This window comes from Centroberyx gerrardi, chromosome 4 (genome assembly GCF_048128805.1).
Source record: "Centroberyx gerrardi isolate f3 chromosome 4, fCenGer3.hap1.cur.20231027, whole genome shotgun sequence".
Lineage (NCBI taxonomy): Eukaryota > Metazoa > Chordata > Actinopteri > Beryciformes > Berycidae > Centroberyx > Centroberyx gerrardi.
Window position 1 is genome coordinate 22,666,878 of NC_136000.1, and position 23,054 is coordinate 22,689,931.

The following is a 23,054-nucleotide window of genomic DNA, read 5'->3' on the forward strand; positions in this document are numbered from 1 at the left end:
TTTGTGCTAGGATCATGTCCAAGTTGAGCCAATAAATTTGGTCATGATTGATGAAAGTGGGCGTGGCTTATTGCATAATAACCAAATCTTCACAGATATTACAGTCAAAACTTCAAAAATTCATAAAAATTCAGCCGTATGTCCTAGAGAGCTGACATTTTCAGGATATATCGGCTGGAGTGAGATAAATCTTTCGTACACTGGTACCTACGCCCGATTCTGAAGTCGCCCCCCTCTGTTTATAGCAAAAACTGACTGTGATCTCACAGTGTTGTCCTCCTAAACCGTATGTTACAGGAAAAAAACAACATGATTTTTGAAATCGTCATACCTTAATTAGTAAACAGCCCAAAAATTGTGTTGATATCTTGAAAACTGAGCGTACGGTGGATGGAAATGTGCAGCTGCAAATAGTTTGATAAATTGACAATGTGATATGTTCAAGATAGTTTGATCAATCTCCATCAAACTAAAGGCAAATGATGTCTGGACTCTCAAGATGATGTCTGTTAAGCCATGTCTAAATTGATTGATGTGGGGCACTAATACAGTTATAATATTCTTTCTGAGGCTTTCAATATGGGTTGGACTATCACCTATGACCAATCACTTTTATCCACTGTGGCGCACCAAAGTGGAAGTTGGCAGAGTGGTTAAGCTCAGGTCTTTGGACCACAAGGTTGTGAGTTCAAGTCCCTAATGAACAGTGAGCATTTTGAAGTTTCATGAAAAGTAAATCAACACTAAATCACACTCAAACAGGTGTTTGACATCTGTCAATGACAAAATACCTGATTGTCATCACTGATTGGGGTGTGGCTAGAAGTTTCATCCAGAGAGAGCAGTGCAGCAGCAGTTTTCTGACCCATGTGACTTAGTATTGTTTTATTTGTTAATAGAGAGCACTACAATGTTCTACAAAGTGATTAGCACTGTCAATCTGTCAATCATAGGCTGCAGTACCTTCTGTAATGTTTTGTCTGTCTGTCTTTTGAAATTGTGCTTTGACCCCGCAATTGGCTATATTATATATATAAATTGGCTATATTTTTAAATGAAATGGATTTCTGCTGAGACACACCTTCATGATCGAAACGACAAATAGCGACCCCCCCCCCCCCCCCCCCCCAGTTTCATTACGTTGCATTTACCATGCTTGCATGAGAGCTCCCCGTTAATGAATAAATGAATTAATTAGATCTTGTTTGATCCATCATCATCAGGCGTCTTTCCCCCTTTGTAATGACCTCAGTAATGGTGTTGACTTTAATGGGATTTTAATTGATTTGGCTGCTTTAGTCTTATGGTGTGTTTGTGTCCTGCACCCCTCAGCTATGCCTCATACGGGGGCTGGAGGTGAGGAGACGAGCTGATCCTGACTGCTCAAACACACATTCTGTCATGTCTCCTTTTTCCAATATGGGGTTTTTCTAAACCGAATTCTTTCTCGTTCTATCATATTATGGGAGGAAAGACCATTCTCTCTTGTAAGAGAGACATATTTCAACACATTTTCTCCACTGAAACATTGTCGTCTTTGAAAAAAGTGGGAAATCCCAGCAATCATGGCAAGTGTCTCTGTCTTTCTGTGTGTGTATAGATGGTTCCCCTCATCAACACAACCATTAATAGCCTGATGAACAACTTGAATGCATATGCAGAGTCAGGAGAGGCCTTTGACATCCACAGGTAAATTCTTTCCTCATACAATGTTTTTCTTTGATTCAATCTAATATCAGATTACCTTAGAGTCTGCACCCTTTTTCCACATGGTCAAATTCGGTATGTAATTTTAATTGCATTATATAAATACCTCTATAGGTTTCATGTTTGCATGTATATTTTACCAAACCCACGTCCATGCTTCTGTGTTTTCAGTTCTGCAATGTTTGTTTTTTCACCATGAACAAAGTTCATTAAATGGTTATATGGCATCAAAAATATATGTTGCACTCTTGCAGCTACAGCAGTCTATGTTATATTGACTCCCTGGGTCTCTTCTGCATGTATGGTTGTCACATAGATGAAGGCAAGGCGTCTTATGGCTATGTAGGCATTATACTGTGTTCTCGACTACCTAGGCTTCCTATATTGATTAGCTATATATGTGTGTGTATGTGTGTGTGTGGTTTACAGATGTTTTAGTTGCTTCACCATGGATGTTACTGCCAGTGTGGCATTTGGGACCCAGTTGGACTCTCAGAAGAATCCCAATCACCCATTCGTCCACCATGCCAAGACGTTCTTGTCCTTTAATTTCTCAAAGCCCATCATGCTCTTATTCAGTCAGTTCTATCTATTTGTATTTATATGAGCCCTTTTTTTACAGGCTGTAATCAATACAAATATTATAGATGATACACAGATGATCTACGTACTGTACAGTATTTTGTCTTTATATTCTGTTCCAAACTGTATGGCCACATTCAAGTGGAGTATTCCCAAGTAATTCCTTGAATGATAAATTAAAAAAGGAAGCACAAAGTAAAAAGTGAAATGCTTTTCTTCTAAATGTAACAAAAATGTACATTTGATGATTGCAAAATAGTGATTCCATTGCACACATAATCTACTGTGTCATATAGTTCAGACATGAGGACTGTCTTGGCATGTTGGGTTTAGGTGAGGCACTAACAGAAAGTTGGTTTGTGTCTCCAGTTGCTTTTCCTTCCATCTTGGCTCCTCTGCTGGCTTTCATCCCCAAGAAAAGACAACAAAACAATTTCTTCATCAGCAGCATTAAGAAGATGATCAAACAGAGAGATGAGCAGCCTCCTGAACAGGTGCTACTGAATCTCATGGGCATTACAACAATCAGTCATGCTTTGCTGAATCAAATTGACCAATGTACCTGCCAGTGAATTCACAGCAATATCAGAAACAATCACATACAACACATACATCACACAACTTAAAAAGGTGTGGCAAATGTTTTTAGAAAGGTAGCCAACATAGACTCCCCTATCTATCCTGCATCTATCTCCCACTAGCACTGCAACAATCAGTACAGACTATTGTTTTCAGATACTGTATAGTAAAACTGATTTGGCATTTTGTAACACAAAACCTTCAAATGGCTGTTCATTCTATTCAATCCAACACCTGAAAAATGAATAAAACCCAAATTTTCCAATTTCAGGGATAGAGTATGGAAAGAGATTAGTGACAGCAGAGATTGTATTTGAATTGCTGAATTTGTCTCGCTCATACTGTTCGAATTTGAATGAATTTCCCCTTGCCAAACTTTACTTTTTAAATAAATTAATTAAAAAAATAAATTTGTAAGGAACAGACTAGCCCTCATACAGGACCCTTTGGTCATATTGCTTGTTGTCTCTCCAAAGGGACCCTATCCTGCTCCATTAAGAATTCTCCCTACAAAAGTTGGAGAGGTCTGTAACAGAAAAACACGTCCAATTTTCACTTTCACTTACAGATATACGTAATTCTTCACTTGTCTATTTTCACACCGCTGATATGTGCATAAATAAACTTTAAAACATAGTTAAAAACAAATATACCCAAAAACAGCACTGTAACGGAATCAACCATAGACACCTCGACTTCTTCACTGGCGAGCGTATTGCTTCTGAGCAATATGCTCGCTGCTGCCACCGATGGTCGAAAAGTAAGACTACAACAACTTTGTGCGGTGGATGCCCTCAATCGAAGTAGCTAAATCATTAGAACGATCAGACGAGTTAAAATTTGTCGCCTCACTTGTTTATGACCGTATTTCATCAGTCGAAATGAGTGATTTAAGAAGCACAGTACCAGCGAAGAAGACAGAGGCCCAATTCAGAGTTTAACAGAATTTTCCGGTTCCGGTTCATCAATGACAACTTGAAGTAGGCTTATATCCCTCTAGACCCCATAGCAGCCAGAAGCGACCATTCTATATTTCACTATATCGCCCAAGAGCACCTCTCATTTTTAACTCCTTTAAAATGTATCAAAAATGGAAAATCAAGTTATGAGAAAATTGAATTCTGAGTCTGAATTGACAAAAAGGAAAACTGAATTTTGAATTATAGTTTCAATAATAATCACATTGAATTTCAGTACATTTCAAATTGTGCCTTTGTATTCATTTTTGCATTTGACAGATCAATATGAGCATGAGAAATTTGAATGTATGCAATTTAAATACAGTAACTGTGGAAGTCGACTGTTGAATTCACTAAAAAGTGGTTCTTCTGACGTCTGTAGGTGATTTATTTTCTGATATATATATATTTTTTTGTGTGTGGCGACTAGAGGCGTCGAGACTTCCTCCAGCTGATGTTGGATGCACGGAGCAGCCAGGAGTTTGTCTCTGTGGAACACTTTGACATGGTGAACCATGCTGATGAGCTAGATCACACACACCAACAGGCACCCCAGCCGGCCTCGGAGAAGGACAATGGCTATAATCACCCACGGGTGTCACCCACCAAACGTCCACAGATGATGCTGACAGAGGATGAGATTGTGGGCCAGGCTTTTCTCTTCCTCCTGGCGGGCTATGACACCAGCAGCAACACGTTGGCCTTCACCTGCTACCTCGTGGCCATCCACCCTGAATGTCAGCGTAAAGTGCAGGAAGAGGTGGACCAGTTCATCGCCAGACATGTGAGTGTGTGGCACTGTGGTTTGGTCTGACCTACATCTCATCCAGTTAGGATGTAGGATGGCAGATCTGGGCAAAACAGTAGTTGAATATATTTTTCTACTAGAAAATATGAGACATACGGTACTCATATTTAAAGCTATAATAAGCAAAATGTTCTGATCACTAGAGGGTGACAGAAATTGCAACACATTTGTAAATAGAACACAGCAAACCCACTGCTCTATGGTGGCCTACTAAGTACAAACCTTGAAAAGCACAGTGCATAAAGGCTAATAGCTAAGCTAAACGTATGGAGAAGAGTCACCAGTTACCAGTCTCGCTTTGACAGATCTTTCTCCCGATGAAGGTTACATGTCCCACAATGACAAGTGAAGAGGAAGGTAGCAAGTTTACTAGTTTAACAAGTTTACCGTTACCGTTACACTTTAGCCATTACAAGAGTTTTTTTCAGGAATGGGAGGGGGAGAGGGCTGCTTTTAAACAGCGAGGGAGGTGGCAAGCAAGTTTAAAAAAAATGAAAAGCTACTGAATGGACCGGTATTAGCTTCGTTCCGGAGTGGAATTTGACAAAAAGGAAAGAGATGAAAACAGCAACACAGCTGGCCTGCGTGTGTGAATATTGGTTTATATCATTATGAGTTGAGGCTGAGTCAAACTGCTGCCAAAAACAAAGCTGCATAGATCAAGTGAAGAGGTGTCACTCTGGCCCTAAATTAAATATATTGTAATTACGTGTTCTGCAATATTAAAATCATTCCACTGACGTTTTGGCCCGCAAAGGCAGATTGTAAAGAATATAATGGCTTACATTCTGATGTAGGCCTTGTGGGCAAAACGACAATGGAATGATTTATACATTTATATTGTGAGCAGAGTGATGCCTCTTCAGTTGATCTGATGGAGCAGAGCAGTCAGCGGAGCACAGGGCCGTTAAAGTGTCAATCATGAAGAAATTCATGGTGATCAAACGGCAAGATGTCCAGTCAACACTACTGGTCAGGTGCCGATAGAGAGAGAAAAGAAAAAAGAGGATGTGTAGCAAATGAAAGGTATGATATTGCGCCAAGGAGGAAATGTATGTAAAAACTTATATAACGCTAGTTTTCTTATATCATGACTGTCACCAACAAAAGGTCAATAGCATTGTTGCCACTGCCTCCAAAAAGCACAGACAGCTCTGTCCGTCAGTTATGTAAAGACAATACTTTGTCTATTTGCCTCAGTCTCCTGTATGCTTGTAAGTATGTAATCTTTCTCTGATTACAGCACTATATTTTAGTCTGTGCTGATTTTTTAAATGGCAAGGTAGGTTAGGCCTAGTTGTTTTGCAGCTAAACTGAAACTTTATTCTTCACCATATTGGATGGTTTGCATCTTGTCTAAAATGTTGCTTTGCATGGCTCATTATTCTACTGTAACGGAACAGGTACTGTGCTGGCTTTTTGTATGTACTACTAAAGCCAGTCAGTGCCAACTAACCCAATTGGCTTTTAAGAGCTAATTGGCTCTTAAAAAGGACCAGTGGGCCGCAAAAAAGAAATGACTAGAAACCAGATAATATCAGTGCAGTTAGTTGGAAGGAAAATACAACTACATAAAACACTGTAATTCGAAGACGGAAATTATTGGGAATGCGCATGACTGTAGGCCCGTTGGGACTGACACCACACTTCGTGGATGTCAGTCCCGAGTCCTTCTCTCCAAATCCTTACTGGCAGCAATCTTTGCGGCACTTTGTCATCATTAGGCAAGGTTTCCAGACCAAATTTTGCCATTCTGACAAGCTTTCTGACATCCTTGAACACTTTTCTGTTACACGAGTAAAACATATTCTTTGAAAGCATTTGCAATAAAGTATAAAATCATACCTTTGTGTGGCTTGTCCGAGTTATTTTCATACGGATGTCATGGCTGCCACTCTTCTTCTACGCTCTTCCCTGTGTGGCGAGCTAGAAAACGTGCTCTTTGCTGCCCCCTTTGTTCAGCGGCCAAAGGGGTCAGCAAAGAGCACGTTTTCCAGCTCGAAGAAAAGTGTTCAAGGACGTCAGAAAGCTGCGCTGTGATTGGCTCAAAGTCCGGGTGGAGAGAGGTATAGTCCAAGTGAGGGGAGAGAGAGAGACAGTAGGGGGAGTAAAGGGGAAAATGGCAAGAATAGCCTCAAAGAGGGGGCCTTTTTCACAACCTTAAACCATTTCATGGTTTCATGTATGTGGTTTTAACAGGGTGTTACTGGTAGATTCATCATATAATTTCTTTGCCACGCTATGTCTATGTTCATAGACTGATAGATGCATGATATATGAATATGTATTACTGCTCTCTACAGGCAGCATGGGGAACTGCAACACGTGGCTTTTATGGCAGCCTTATTGTGGTTTTATTTGTGCAGTAGTTACTGAAATAGTAAAGTAATTTATATTGTGTTCTATTCTTTTGTAGGAATCACCTGATTACACCAATGTCCAAGAGCTTAAGTATTTAGACATGGTTATATCTGAAGTGTTGCGCCTCTACCCAACTGCATTCAGGTACAGTAAGCACGTTAATTGAAGATTAATGATGCATGTTTACCAGATATATCACTATCAAATGCATGTAATCCTGTGGCATACCTAGACATTGGTGAAATCCCAGCACTGGCTTATAGTTAATGTGGAGTAGGGCAGTTTCTTCTCTGTCACATTGATTTTCAGTTATCTTTATACTGACCAATACGATGCATATAATTATCACTTGTCAGAAGGAATACAGGGAAATGATGTGTTGAGGTGTATAGAGCATGCAGGATCCTTCTTTTCAGTGTTATTTTGCCCCACACAGGTTTAGCCGTCACATTGACCATGACTGTGTGGTGAATGGCCAGTTTCTACCTAAAGGAGCATTGCTGCAAGTCCCAACATGTTTCCTACACCACGACCCAGATCACTGGCCAGAGCCTGAGAGGTTCATCCCTGAGAGGTAGGAGGCTGTCCTTACAGTACATAAACAAAACTACAGTGTCTGTACCTGTGTTTCAATTTTATCAAAATCTAGCAGATTGCCGAGCTGTACTTGCTGACACATTCTAAGCCTTTCATCTATTCACTTAAACTGTAACTAGCTAAAGCATATTCTGTCTCCCTGTGTTATGGTCTCTAGTGAAAGAGTCTTCAACATTAACATGTGTCATACCACCTTGAAACTTTCAATTGTCCTCTCAATTACAGTATTAACACTACATGTAGTACATGGTATTTTGTTACCATGTATATTGTGCATGGTAGCAAAATCCTTGTATTGCACCAAAGCTAAATGCAATACAATATGTGTACATCATTTAGTACCGCTTTAACTGCTATCTAGAAACATAGCATACAGTCTCATTTCCATGGTCAGAAAGGGTGATAGACACTGTTTACTTGTTTACTGTCTCTGTTGTAACAGACGGTCAATGTAAATAGCACAGCCTGTCAGTGTAAATAGTTCAGCCTATCATATGGGGATTTGAGCACAGGTTTTTAATGTACTTGAATTTGAACACCAAGAAAATGACTACTCACCCTCTGCTGCTTTTAATTCATCCCAAAATAAAACTTCTGGTTGATCCCCAGGTTCACGCCAGAGGCCAAGGCTAATCGGCATCCATTTGTATACCTGCCGTTTGGGGCAGGCCCCCGTAGCTGTGTGGGAATGAGGCTTGCCCAAATGCAGCTTAAGATGGTGCTGGCGCATGTGTTCCACAGGTTCAGCATTGTGGCCTGCTCTGAGACAAAGGTGAGTTGGCCATGGGACACTTTAAGCACTAATGACAACAATCTCTTTAATGAAAATTTGACTTTTCGAAAGGATTCACAAGACAGTATATTACATCGTCGTGGCCCCTCAGGAGGTCCAAAGATGATTTTGGGAGGAGTTGAGAGATTATATACTTTACTTCCATATAAATTAGTGGTTACATACCCTTCCTTGTGAAAAATATTTGCAGCCTAGGCTTGTTCAGTAATTAATCATGTAAGCAGCATGAAAAGGGAAAGTAAAAATCATCAGAGTTCACCATTCTTTACACATGCACGTGACGTGACAAGGTATCAACTCTTAATGTAATAATGTCCCAATAATGTAGTAACAACTTGCAGTTAATAGTGTAATAATCCTGGGCGCCCCGGTGGCTTCACTGGTAGAGCATGTAGCATTAAGGTTGAGTCCTAATCGCAGCAGCATGGGTTGGAATCCGGCCTGTGCCATTTGCTGCATGTCATCCCCTCTCTCTGCCCGGTCTTTCCTGTCTCTCTCTACTGTGACTGCCAAACAATTATTATGTTATAGGGTTTTATTACATAACTGAGAATACATTTTCAGTTTTCAACAATGAAATAACTGAACTGATAAAGTAATAGCCAAAATTCAATGTGCAAGTGTCACCCATTCACATATTTGGTTATTAAACACAGTGCTACAGCTGAAAAAGAGAATATGTAATGTATGGTAGGTGTTCCTTTCACATATGGTGCTCTTTTCCTTGGAACAGGTTCCTCTGGAGGTGGAGTCTTTCAACACTCTTGGACCTAAAAACGGCGTATTTGTGAAACTCACCAGAAGAGACATGGGAAAAGATCAAGTGAATTCTCCACCAGATGATTAGAAGCTCACCGTTCCTATTCTTAGATGGTAGAAAAATTCCTATGAAAAAAGATAAGCAATAATGAAGCAGTACAATATTGTCAAAATGCCATAAGGTACCTAAAAATGATAGATCTAATGATAATAGTTATATATTCCACTTAAAATGGTGAATGTAATGCCTATATCTTGTGTGTTTTCCTGGGGTGGTGAATTGGAATATTATGGGATCAATATACTGTAGGGCTAATAGTTTTGAGTTGAATAAAGAGAAAAGTTGTAAACAAAACAAAAAATATTGTAACCAAAAAGCATTTCTTCTAAGGTCAGACCTAAACTTGTAAACAATAAAGATAAGTAGAAATAAGTAGATTTTCTAAATCATTCTCTTTTCTGTTTTTCTCAGTGCCAACTTTGTTTCTCTCATTCACAAATCATTTTGCTGCTTCCTAAAGTTCATTTTTTCCTCTTGTAATTTTGGCCCTCTCCCACCATGGGGAGGGTTTCCCCACAGGTTTCCCTCCAGGAGTAGTCTCGTTCTCAGACCCTTGATAATAGCCTATATTTTATCAAGGTTCTGGTAGCAACGTATCCAAATTCTGTGTGGAGGGGGCGTTGACCTGAAATCTGTTGACATTGAAACCACGAATCATGGTTGAGGGGGCGGGTCCTTAAAGGCCTACTTCACTGCTGTTAATATGATGATTTATTAAAATTAGGTCACCCATGTAGTAGAAATGTGCAATTATTTTTGAAATTGAAGCCCTATGACCAGAGAAAACTGAGAAAACGGCTGTAGATTCCTCATATCGCTCTTAAGAGGGAATCCTACAACAACCAGAACGCATTGCGCGCGTAACTGACTCTGACGGTGTGTTCACGGCCAATGTAGCACCAAACACAAAGTTAGCAGAGACAAAGTAGCATTATATCTCTTTACTGAGGCTTATTTTCATTTACAAAACGTTTTTCCTCCTCGAGTCTGGATAAATCGCACCCGTTTTCAAAGGATCATAAAACAAACCAGCGCGCTGGAGTCAGGGGATCAACTTACCGAGTGCTGAACGGTGCCACTGGATGTAGCCGCAAGTTACAGGTAAAGTTAACACAGTCGCTGTTCGCTGTTGTTCTGTTTCCAGAGTTGGCAAAGTCCGATATAATATTCTGTCAGTAAACAAAGTCAGGTTCACCAAAGCACCGTGAAGTTTGTTGCAGCGCGGAGTTTTCTGTCTGTCCCCCTGACGATCATCACTGGGCGTTCACAGGTGTTCAGCCTCCCCCGGCTGCAGGCGCGTCTCTCTCAGCTGACGCTGTTACGGCTCCCGTGGTCGCCCTCTCCTCCACACTCTGTTTTGTCTGAAACGTCGCTCCGGTCCGGTGGTCGCTTCCTCTTCCAGACTCTGTTGTGTCTGATTCAACAGCGCGATATTTGGCCTCGTATCATGAAACTAGTTTTCTTCCAAATATACTGATATTTTAAAGTATTTAGTAGTATGATATTTTAGTGTCTGCTTTTCCCTATCGCTAGCGTAGCATGGGACGGGAGTGTTTTGGGAGACCCACATTTTACCGTCCTTGAAGGCACCACTACAGAAAATGCGGAAACGTAGTTTGTAGTCTAAGGCCGATCTCCAAAGACTTTTGCTGGCAAATGAGCGGGGAGCTCTGGGTGCAGGCAACATGGAGGGAAGTTAAACATTGTTCATTTGCATATACTACCCATATTGTAATGATACAATGCTGGTTGAAAATCGGCGAAGTTGCCCTTTAAGCCACAGCGTCATTTCAGCATTTAAAGGTTCAAAACATCAAAATCCCCATTTTCTTACTTAAATTAGAATATTGGGGCTTCAAAGGACTGTTTAGAGTTAAAACTTAAAGAGGTAGTGGTGGTGGTCTTTGCTATCATGGGGGAAGTTAAAACTGACTTAATTGGGAGTTAATGGCCCAAACGTTTTAGCTTATGGATATCTCATGTTAAGCAGAGAGAGTCCATGCTGTGCAACATATGCTGTCCAGAAACATGTTCAGGATCACAGTGATCAGAATGAGGACGTCGTGGAAAGTGTCCTGGAATCATTTCATGTGGATAATCGCCTTCGAGCATTGCCATGCAATGCACTGCTAAGCAACTCCTCCTCAAGATAAGGGCTTTGTTATCCTCTGGTCTTTTCTAAATTAGGCAGTGGGCCAATCCGTTGTTGATCACTTACCCTCAGATGCTCGTTCAGACAGTGCTGAGCGCTGGCTGAATCAGAACCGGACAGATCCTGTGGAGAGTGCACTGGGATTAAGTTGGCACTGTGACCTAGTGCTACATATGAGAACAACTAATCAGAGTGGGCAGATCAACATCTCATTCATAATGACTAGATCACGTGTAGTTCCATTGAAACAGCTTACTATCCCCCGCTTGGAGTTATCAGCAGCCCTAACTGGAGCCCAGTTAAGTAAGGTGATCAAAGCTGAGCTTACAGTCCCTATTGACAGAACTATTCTGTGGTCTGATTCCACTGTTGTACTGACATGGCTTCACTCTGAGTCTTGTAGGTGTAAGGTCTTTGTAGCCAACAGAATTGTGGAGATACTTGAACTCACCTCAGCCAGTGAATGGATGTATATGGATTTAAAAGGCAAGAGCCTGCTGCTGCCAAGGCAAAACAGAATATGAGGGAATACACACAGAGAACACACACACACACACACTACACAGGGAGCACAGACACACACACTAGCCTACTAGCCTGTAATGTAAACACAGCAATGCAACCAATAAATCAGATTCACTGCAGCCAATCTGCGAGCTGACATCAAATCATGTACAGCTTGCTTTGAGACTGATATGCAGCAACAACAGTAGAGACATTAGAGCCCTGTCCAAGTGAGTGCATTGTCTCAACAACAGCATCATCAGCAATCATAGGACTCTCACAGGAGTCTATTGGCTGTCCATCGCAGTCAATAGACTCAGATCAAACAATACACATCTATGATTAGCCCTATAAAGTACAGAGTAAATAGATCCTTAAAAGATACGGGCAGCAAACAGCAGTGCACAATATTAGAAGTGTTTATGATGCATGTGGTAATGTATTAGGTTAGAGAGGCATGGGTTCGGTTATGGTTAATAATATGTGAGGGCAGTTATATGAATATGCCGTAGCCTACCATACCATAACAAAACATGTTCTTACCTTCTTTCTTGTTTTCCTTGCAGAAAAGTTATTGATAAGGCTAAAATCCATCTTGCTCAGGATCACTTTCTATAGGGCCAGATGATTCAGTCTCTTTTGTTCCATTGTTGACCTCAGTCTATTTTTGACCAGGGCCAGTTTTGAAAAAGAGCGCTCCCCACTCACATGTACAGTCGGGGAGCAATATCAATATTTGGAAATATTGGCTGTAACTGGCCGCAGCCTGGCTGAGCTCGGGGTCCCGCTGTGGCAGTACAGCAGACTTGAGTCAACTTGGGGATCTTTTTAGCTGTTCCGGGTCACGTTGCTCTTTCAATCGTTGTGGTTTTCGTTTTTGTGCGCCGCTATCATATTTTCTCTTTTTCTCATTTTATTGCTAGCCTACACACAAATTTGCAGCGCAGCTGGCGAACTGAGTGACACAGTGACATAAAATCCGCCAAAATAAATGTACATTTTGAAACCACTGTATCAGAGGTTCCCAAACTGGGGGGTGTGCCCCCTAGGGGGGGAACAGATGAACTACAGGGGGGGTGCGACATAATACCCCCCCACATTGCGTTCACATTGCGGAGCCTGCGGGGCCTGAAAATGTTCCTATATTATAAAAGGGGGCCCTGACAGAAAAAGTTTGGGAACCACGTACTGATCTAACCAATCAACTCACAAATTATCCAATGTTTTTATGGTCCAATGGGGGCCCACACACGACTGTAAAAAAAATAAAAAAAATAATTATATATAGTATATATACAGTATATATATATATACTGTATATCGATATCGACTGATAGAAAAATGTTATATCGTGATAAAGATTTTTGCCATATTGCCCAGCCCTACCTATAGGGAATTATAGTTTTGTTGTGATATTTATTTAGTATTCTAGTCTAAAATGTATAGGAATACTATAGTTCATACGCACAACAGACAACACTGCATTAACAGCACAAGTAATTTTTTCCCATTCCTTGGCTTTAACAGGGCCTTTGATTCCACTATTGACACTATATAATATTATATGCTTTCTTTGACTTATTTCTGATAGTAGGACTTCAATCTCAGAGCTGGTAGAATTCTTATTAGTCTTCCGTGTCATTTTTATGACTAAGCTTCCCACAAATGGGCCAGACGCCTAACTTTATATAGCATTATATTGGGGCGTCAATTATGCTAATTCACAATTCTCGTGAACGCGCGTTCATTTAGAACAGGTGGAATTCATCATGTTTACACAGGCCATTTACGACTGTTTTCTGAAGATACAAGCGTTTGGTGAATCTGAGATGGCACACTCGTACGAGTCCACCTCACGAAAAAAAGTAAGAGAAAATTGAGTTAAGAATATGAAAATGTTCTTGCATGAGGCCCATTATTCCCACATGGAGGATACACCTGAGTATCCTCCGGCCACGCCTCATTGGAGGACGGAGGCAAGTAGACATGAGTCAGTGTCATTATTCAGTTCCATGTTCTTGGTGGTCTCTCCTTTTTCACACAAGCTGCACAAACCATGTAGCCTTAGATCGCCACCTCAGGGAGCTACCCTCCCAGAATAAGCATCTCTGGAACACGTTGATTGGATCTTGTTCTGCTTTCTCAAAAGCGTATTTCTATTGTGGTTCTTAAGAGGGGTGGGGGTTATTAAAAAGTCAGCACAAAGACAGAATGGCATCATCAAGTCTCACCATAACTCCATTCTTATATAACATGACAATCATAAAATCCCAGAATACATAATGAATATAATTTAGTGGAATGGGCCACAATGACACAAAACATCAAAAATACACAATGTAGTTAACCAAAGCAAAAACATAAAAATTGGCTACCTCAGTCATAGGTCTAAAAAAAGAAAAACTAAAATCAAAATAAAACAAACAAAAAAAACCCAAACAAGTTCACTGTTAAATTATAGCACAGACCGGCAGCAGAGTAAAGAAAAGTCTCTTTGCCCATACAAGACTTAAATTTGAAAGGAACAGTATCTGTAGAGCTCCCTCTAGTGTTAGTTTGAAAGATAACTGGACACATTTTTATCTGGTTGACTCTTTCTTGTACCCTAAGCTGCTTAACCTTACCATAGTGTGAGGAATCTAAATGAGAGCAGGCAGGAAGCTTCAAAATGATCCTGACCAGCTTATTTTGAGAAGTTTGTAGTTTATCCTTCAAGGACTTTGGGGTACTGGTGAACCAGGAATAAGCATAATCAAAATGACATTGAATTAGCACTCCAGCCAATATTTTTATGATCATGATTTTTTTGTGATTCACACACACACACACACACACACACACACACACACACACACAGTCTTACTTAAGTCACTTTTGGGGTATTTACATAGACTTACATTCATTTCCTGGAGACTTACCCTAACCCTAACCCTAACCACTACTTGCCTAAACCTAACCCTTACCCTAACCTTAACCTAACCCTTACCCTAACCTTAACCTAACCCTAACCTTAACCTAACCCTTACCCTAACCTTAACCTAACCCTAACCCTAACCCTAACCCTAACCCTACCCTAACCATAACCACTACTTGCCTAAACCTAACCCTTACCCTAACCTTAACCTAACCCTAACCCTAACCCTAACCTTGACCACTGACCCAAAAATCAGCTTTTTACCAATTGGGGACACGGCTTTTGTCTCCAATTGCACAAGCTGTCCCCAATCAACTGGTCGTACGTCTGGTGTGTGTCCCTGAAAGTGACTACCACACACACACACACACACACACACACACACACACACACACACACACACACACACACACACACAGTGTGAACCACATTGTGTATTGTAACCTAACCTGATTTATACTTACTGTGTTATTATGCATGGAATACTCTATCACAGTGTATGGGCACTGCTTGTTTATGCATCCTTCTGTTTACAATTGATATTTGCCTGTCACACACAAAACTGTGCTTGTTCTCAATTCTAGCTGCTTGTATGGCCTCGCATTTGTTGATTTAATCCAAGTCAAGAATGACACATGCCTGCTGTTGGAGACAAGGAAACAAAGCTTCTCTCTCTGTCTCACACTCTCTCTCTCTCTCTCTCTCTCTCTCTCACACACACTCACTCTTTCTCTCTGTCTCACACTCTCTGTCTCTCTCTCTTTCTCTCTGTCACACACACACACACACACACACACACACACACACACACACACAGCCCTCTCTGCCACGGCAACAGAGGAAACAAACATGGTTTCTCACCCAGTCTGCAGTGCTTTCGCTCACATTAGACACCAACCGCTGTGTCACTCAAAGCCACAGAACACAATCCATTGAATACAATAGCAGCTTAGTGTCAGACACAGAGCAACAGTAAACTGTATGGTACATTATATCTGGGGTTTTACAGCTTAATGAATGTTCCTGCTGAGAGTAGCCTATCCCACACCAAATGCTTTATATCAACATAAAATTCTATAATTTTCTGCTGCTCAGTGTTTCCCACAGGTTCTTGGGTTATTTTCAGTGGTGGGAACCTGGGGTGTAGTTTGGAGTGGCATGGTATTGTGTTTAGCCACTACAAATGAGTCACTAAAGTTTGAATTGTTTTACACAAGCCTACAGAGTGCAGAGGGTGAAATATCCAGGTGGTAAAGCTACAGTGTATTGAAGAGATGTCATCAGCAGCAATAGCATCAGCATCACCCTCTTCTCTGCCATCACTAGCTTGGTCAACTCTACACTGGCTCTCTGACACACTGGCCCACGTTTCATTTACAGCCAGTTAGCAGGTGAATAAGCCAGGATGTTTTTATATGTATTTATAATGCAGGCAAGCAGCTGATTAAGGCCACATCCTTTATTCAACATGTGGAGACAGAAATTCTACATGGCAGAGGTTTTAGGAGTCTTGGGGGATGTTTACAGTTCCCTGAGCAAATAAATCTTTCAATAATGTTGTGTGTTTATGTGCTGCTTAGGCGGTATGTGCAGAAGATGTGGTAATATTCGTTGGAATTCTTTACTCTGTCGGCTTTTATTCATCACCCACCAAGACACCTCTTCACTCTTACTCTCTCTCTCCTAGGTATTCAGTCTTCCCCTATTCGATCCTCTCTCGATGTGGAATCAAACATCCCAAGCCATCACCGTTCTTGGGCAACGCATTGCTGTTTCGCCAGGTAAGACATGACTGAAGATCTGTGCCCTGATTGAGAGCTTGGGCTCCCTCCCTTGTTTCCTCTCTCTCTCTCAAAAAGCAACAGTGAAACCTGTTCAACTTTTCCTGTTTGTAGCAGAAAGTCTTCAGATGGAGGCATTATTCTTTCAACATGTAAAGCTGGCGTACGTGCCCATAATGTCAATGTCAATTCCACAAATAAAACCACATTGTAGCAAATGTTTCACTGGTTATCATTTCATCTTGCCCCCAGTCTCTTAGACAAGCATCTTGTATTGAGGTTATGTCAATGCAAGTTTAGGTTGTATCTCCACTGGATATGAATTGTATTTGAGTGTTTGCAGCCACAGTATGTGATCTGTTCTTATGTGGTGTTTGAGAAGGTCAAACCTCAAGACAAAGCTTTCTCTAAGCCTGGGGCAGCGTTCCCATTCCCTCTACCACTAGTACTGGCTCTACCAGCCACTGACCTCTAGTGGCCTGGGATGGGATTCATCAACCCCCTTTTACTGGGAATGCTGATCCAAAATCAGTTTGTCCCTTTCACATTAGGGTGAAAAATAAGGTAATGGTCAAAGGTACAGTGGTCTGCGATTTGGGAACAGCAGTCTTGATAAATTTGGTCCACAATAATTTGGTTATCTGGGATATCCAACACAGTAAATTAAAAATGTTCATTAAATTGAAACTGTACATTATAGCTCAGCATTTTCTCTTATGTCTCATTACCATGTACAAAAACAAAAGCCAAGCTGAATTCTCTCTCTCACATGCGCACACACTCAAAAACACACACCCCACATACAGGAGCAGTGCAGAGGTCAGGCCTGATGTATTCTACTGAGAGCCCACCATGATCCGTGACGAGAGCAAGCTGGGTTATTCAATTTGGACCCGCTGGCTTCTGTAGGATAGTTGGCTGGCTGACCTTGACTTGCTGGCTGGCTGCTAGCATGATGACTGACTTGGTGGTAGCTGGCTAGCCAGCAGGCTTATTGACTAGATGTATGCTTGGCAGGGTTAGCTGACTAGTTGTCTTGAGTGACCTTTTCACTGACTGACTGCCTGGCAGGCTGATGGACTGACGTATTGTCTTGTTGGTGACAGGGTGGCTAAACGGCTGGTTTTGAGCAAGCTGACTGACTGCATGTAGGTTGACTGACTAGCTTGCTGCTGTCTGGATGGTTTGCTGCTGTATATTTCATTAGGCCATCAATTCCCCAGCAGCTCCACTGTCACACAGCGAACCTCTCACACACATCTGCTATCACAGACACCTTTATCATCCTGTACAGCACAGCACGTGCTGAGAGTACACATGGATACACACCAACTAGATGATAATGTGCTTCATACATAATTTAACACATTCACAGAAACATACCAGGTCTCTTTTGAGAATGAGACACCGTGTCTCAATGAGATTACCTGTCTAAATAAAGGTTTAATAATAATAATAAAAAACAGGCATGTATACATGCACATGCGTGCACACACACACACACACACTTGGCATCCTGGCCAGCAGTGGTCAGGTAACACCAGGAGGGGAGATGAGGGTTGGGGTGGTTTGGGGCTTAGGGAGTTGGGAAGGGAAGAGTTATGTCAGATGTGTTTGAAGTAGAAAGAGTGACATAGTATATGATGTATAGTATGTATATGATGTATATGAAGTATGTATTCTATAGTATAGGATGTATATGATGTGTATATGTAGTATGTACTGTATATATATGATGTAGTATGTATATGACATGTACTGTATATGATGCTATGTAAAGCCCTTTGAGACATGCTTGTGATAAAGGGCTATATAAATAAACAAGACTAGACTAGACAAGAGTGCCATGTTTTGAAAAACATGTCTGTGTGGCCCCATTTTGTGACTTTCTCAATCTGAATAGAGTTCATGACGTCTCGCATCCAATGCAAATGTGAGGGGGGAGTAGCTGCCTTCTAATTGAGCAAAATAGGGCGCCTAGCAATAAGCAGGCGAAAGTCATGGTATTAACTTGCTGGGCAGTAACTGCAACATTTTCAGGATCCAGACCAAACAGTGCCACAAGAGGACAGACGATTTTTACAGAAAATATGTCAGAGAACGATTTAAAAGTGGAGTTCCAGAGGGAGCCCAAAGCTTGGCAGTACCAAAACATATGAATTAGTGAACCGGGGGCTTGGTGACAATTGTCATAAATGGGATTGATATCTGGGCTCATTTTTTGCAAGTTTATTCTTTGACCAGTAGATACGGTGAAGGAGCTTGAATTGTATCAACGAATGGTGAGCACATATAGAAGATGAATGAATTGTAAGAAATGAAACCATGAAAATAAAATGAAGAAGAAAATCAAAACAAAACTATACAATAAAAATAGTACATAATGAATGGGAAATGGAGCTAGGGAAGTCTATGTACAGGTAGGATAAAGGTAAGGTAGGTTCTCATCGGTAATAGAGTGGCCATATCTATTTATCATGAGGGTTGCAGAGGTCTTAGTGCAACAAGAAGAGATTACTGTTTTAAACAGTATATCATCAGTAAAGACATATCTATACAATAAAGCATACAGAATATAATGTAAAGTAATGTAACAAAGGCATCAATCTTATCAGAAAACTTAGCAAAAGCAAAAGGTTTGGTGAGCGGACTCCTTGGAATATACTGTAGTATGTGCAACATTATAATTTCAATTTTCATTGACTCTGGTTGGTCTGACACCATGCTTTGTCACGCTCCTTTATAGCTCTTTTAGCCTCTTGTAGAACTAGTGCTGGCCGCCGATGGGTCCGTGGGGTTCCCGGGGTTTGGTGACCAGAGTCTCCGGTCTGCCGTGTTCCGGGGGGCCGGGGAACGGGTACTTCAAGCCGATCAATCCGTGGGGCTCCCGGGAGCTCCGGGTCTCGCGCTGCCCTCCCTCTCCTTTTTAGCTCTTTTAGCCTCTTCTGTTATAGGTTTTTTGTTTTGTTTTGTTGCAGAGGGTGCAGCAGTCAGAGTCCTGTCTTCCATGTTACCACTATCTGCCATATTGATTAGCTTCACGCTGTGCAACTAGCCTGCATTCAAACTGTGCTCATGTGACTTTTAGTTATTGAAAAACGTTCTGAGGGCACCTTGTGTCGTGATTGGTTCTAAAAGACAGCCAATCACAAAGAAGAAGAGGCAGGCCATTCTCAGTTTGACTTTGGCACCAGAAAGGGAGCAGTGATTTTTCAAAAGCCACAATAAACAAAAGAAGCTACATTTTTGGAATCTTTTCATTTTCAAACTTGCAGAAATGTCCTGTTTTAGTGTGTGTTACATTTTATGATGATTTATTTCTGTCTGTACTGTCTGCTTTCTTTAATATCTGTAGCCTAGATTAGCTTTTTGATCTTAGCTAACATAGAACCACATGGGCTCCATATTTTCATTCACATATATTAATTTACACTGAAAACATTCAGTGTTCTGGAAACATTTTTGTCAGCCAACACGTTTCTATTATTTTTTTTAATGGACTTTGTTCTTATGCCTAGCTGCAAATGTGCTTAACTGTCCATGGCTATTAAGGCCCTCAAGTAAATACATTGTATTTAATAGATATGTAAAATTAAATAGTGGTTGATTAGTTTGTATGATGTAGCTTCAAATCAAGCGTAAGGCATTTAATTGAATTTTCTTGACTACAAGATCAGTTCAATGCTGAGATTGAAGCGAGACCACTGTAGGTTTTGTTTGTTGAGTTTGAGATTCTGAGCTGGAAGAAGACGAAAGAGGATTTTCTTTTGATGCAGTTGGCAGAAGTAACTATGTAACTTACACTGAAACTTCCTACAAGACGTGTACACACGTACACATAAATATACCCATACACATGCATTCACAAATGTGCTTCATGTAAGAATGTGCACAGTGCATGTGTACACATTAATGCGCACTCACACACACACACACACTGAGTTCCTTTAACTTGTTTCGTTCTCTTCTCTGTGGTTTCAGCTGTCAGTCATCTATCATAAATGCAGCTCTTATATGGGCATGTAAAAGAGTCAGGAGTTGTAAAGACAGATCAATTCAGCTGTCACATATGGCAGAGTGTGTGGGTAAGTAAATGAGACCTTTCTACATCAAACACAATGGTCTAAACAGCATCTTATTGATTTAAATTCTCCCTCAATGTGTTGTGAGATGAATACATAATGCTAGGCGACGGTGGAGGAATATTCAGGACAAATTAAAATAAACAAATAGTGAAAGGTTATCATAAATAAATACATGCATAGTTAAAGAAATAACTCAATATATAAGTAAACAGATGATCAAGCTGGAATCAGGACCTTTTTCCAGTAATGAATAGTTATTTTATCCATCTGGACCATAGAGTCAGGTTACACAATAGCAATTCTTAATTAAAAGGCTCATAACAAGCAGGAGCTTCTGTGATTTCTGCTTCAAGTTGCTTTAGTTTTCACTTCTTTTGTGTGTGTATGCATGACAGTCATGATTAAACTCAAATAAAAAATGTTAAGAGAGATACATAAAAAGCCTTGCCTAGGCCCATTTGTGCTCTTTACCAGAGCCATTTGTTCCTGACCAGTGTTGATGTTCTTTGTTCAGTTTCTTTCCACGGGTATATAAAAAAGATCTGTAAAACCTGGTCGAACCCTAATGTGCCTGCATGTCTTTGTGTGTTTTGTCTCAGACTCAATTTGTTATGTTTCAGGTACTACATGGGCCGGAAACCAGTGGTGTTGGTAGCAGACCCTGACATTCTCAAACAAGTGATGGTCAAGGAGTTCAGCAGCTTCCCTAACAGAATAAGCACACACACACACACTTCCACATGAGTACAATGCTATTCTTTTAACGTGAACCCCAGCCTTGAAATCCAATACAAAAACAAAACAAAAATATTATTATTTGCCCTTACAATTCCAAATGGAACCGACTCCAACGTTCTCAATCAAAGCGAGTGAAGATCAGATGTGTGTTTTCTGTACAAGTTCACACTTTGTGATTTCAGGAGAATAGTCTTCGGGGCTTTCGTGGCACTGACAGAATGTGCCCTCCTCATCCTCAGGATCCCACAGTTGAACCTAATACAGGTTGTGGTGTGTGGCAGAACAGGGCAGAAGAGGGCAAGGAGAGCAGGGTGGAAGAAAAGGAGAGTTGAGTGAAGCAGAATGATAGTTAGGTATGGTAACTCTAGTTCTATGATCACAGGCGGAGTACTCAGTCAGCCAGGATGAACCTACTCAACCCTATGGAGCCTCATCCAATAAGGCACTTGGCCCGTTACTCAGCGTTACTCTACTAAGTCGTCAGTGACTCATGGAGAGGCAGATTAACTCGTTAGAGGACTCCATCTGTGATCATAGATAGTTACCATGCGTAACCATCGCTCTCTTTCACACAGGCCTTTCCACCACCTTCCTCCTTTACTACTGACTCACTTCTGTCCTTCCTTCTTACATTCCTCCTCACTCAACTCCTTTTATTATTATCCTTCTCTAACTCTTCTCTCCTTTACCACTCAACCACAATCTAAATCTTCTTCTAGATGAAATCCATAATCCACAGCATTTATTCTAACAATGTTCTACTCATTATACATGTCCACGTTCAAATGGATCACATGTTCATCTTTCATGTCCATTTACATCTTACAGCAGTTGTTCTTCACTGTTCATCCTTTTATTGCATCCTACAGTACATGTATTGCGTCTTGATCTTGAGATAGAAAGTCCTCTTCAGCTGTACAGAAGTGGACAGCCTAGTCTTCCCCACCTTGGAACTGTCCTGCATTAGTGCTATTTTTTGAATTTTCAAACATATTCCTGGGACTTGTAGTCTCATTCCAGTCTTCCAGTCTCCAGTCTCCTCCCCTCTCTTAATGTTGGAGTGTGCCCAAAAGAGAGATTGTTGATGTAAAAGAATAAAATGGAGTCAGTGGACTTACAGGACTTATTTTAGCCTGTAATGTAACGGTGAGGGGCTTTTGCAGTGTGCTTCATGTGCTTTTGTAGCACTCTATCTCTATCGTCTTCATTTCTTTTCACTCTCTCTGCCCTGCTTCTATGATTGAGAGATAAGTGGCAGTGACACCAAAGACCGATCCACCCTTGTAACTCACCCTTATAACCACTAGTCTATTAGTATTTAAACAATACCGTAGGGGGCGGCACCGTTGGCTCAGTGGTTAGCACTATTGCCTCACAGCAAGAAGGTAATGGATTTGAATCTCGGCCCCGGTCCTTTCTGTGTGGAGTTTGCATGTTCTCTCTGTGTTTGGGTGGGTTTCCTCCGGGTTCTCCGGTTTCGTCCCACAATCGAAAGACATGCAATTGAAATTGTAAATTGAAGACTCTAAAATTGCCCATAGGTGTGAATGTGAGCGTGAATGTATTTGTCTGCCTATGTGTAAGCCCTGTGATGGACTGGTGGTCCAGGATGTTTCCCTGCCTTCCACCCAATGCATGCTGGGTTAGGCTCCAGCCCGCCATGCTCCTGAAAAG

General features: G+C 41.0%; 2 protein-coding genes across 2 annotated transcripts in view; both read left to right on the forward strand.

Moving 5' to 3' along the window:
- Positions 1-9,233, forward strand: part of LOC139912490 (thromboxane-A synthase-like) — a 34,983-nt gene extending 25,750 nt beyond the window's left edge. Inside the window, exons 6-13 of the mRNA XM_071900312.2 lie at positions 1,601-1,689; positions 2,137-2,285; positions 2,659-2,783; positions 4,258-4,611; positions 7,052-7,140; positions 7,433-7,570; positions 8,203-8,365; positions 9,120-9,233. Of these exons, the coding sequence (XP_071756413.2) occupies positions 1,601-1,689; positions 2,137-2,285; positions 2,659-2,783; positions 4,258-4,611; positions 7,052-7,140; positions 7,433-7,570; positions 8,203-8,365; positions 9,120-9,233 (1,221 nt within the window). The remainder of the gene's footprint in view (positions 1-1,600; positions 1,690-2,136; positions 2,286-2,658; positions 2,784-4,257; positions 4,612-7,051; positions 7,141-7,432; positions 7,571-8,202; positions 8,366-9,119) is intronic.
- Positions 9,234-16,372: 7,139 nt separating this feature from the next.
- On the forward strand, positions 16,373-21,633 carry LOC139912503 (thromboxane-A synthase-like). Its single transcript, XM_078283278.1, has 5 exons — positions 16,373-16,377; positions 16,464-16,557; positions 19,329-19,414; positions 21,263-21,360; positions 21,620-21,633. The coding sequence occupies exons 1-5, from the start codon at positions 16,373-16,375 to the stop codon at positions 21,631-21,633; spliced, it is 297 nt and encodes a 98-aa protein (XP_078139404.1).
- Positions 21,634-23,054: the final 1,421 nt, after the last annotated feature.

Coding starts and splice junctions, on each gene's coding strand:
- LOC139912503 (XM_078283278.1), top strand. Junction 16,558..19,328: donor ACGCATTGCTGTTTCGCCAG/GTAAGACATGAC, acceptor TTGTAGAACTAG/TGCTGGCCGCCGATGGGTCC. Junction 19,415..21,262: donor TCCGGGGGGCCGGGGAACGG/GTACTTCAAGCC, acceptor GTTATGTTTCAG/GTACTACATGGGCCGGAAAC.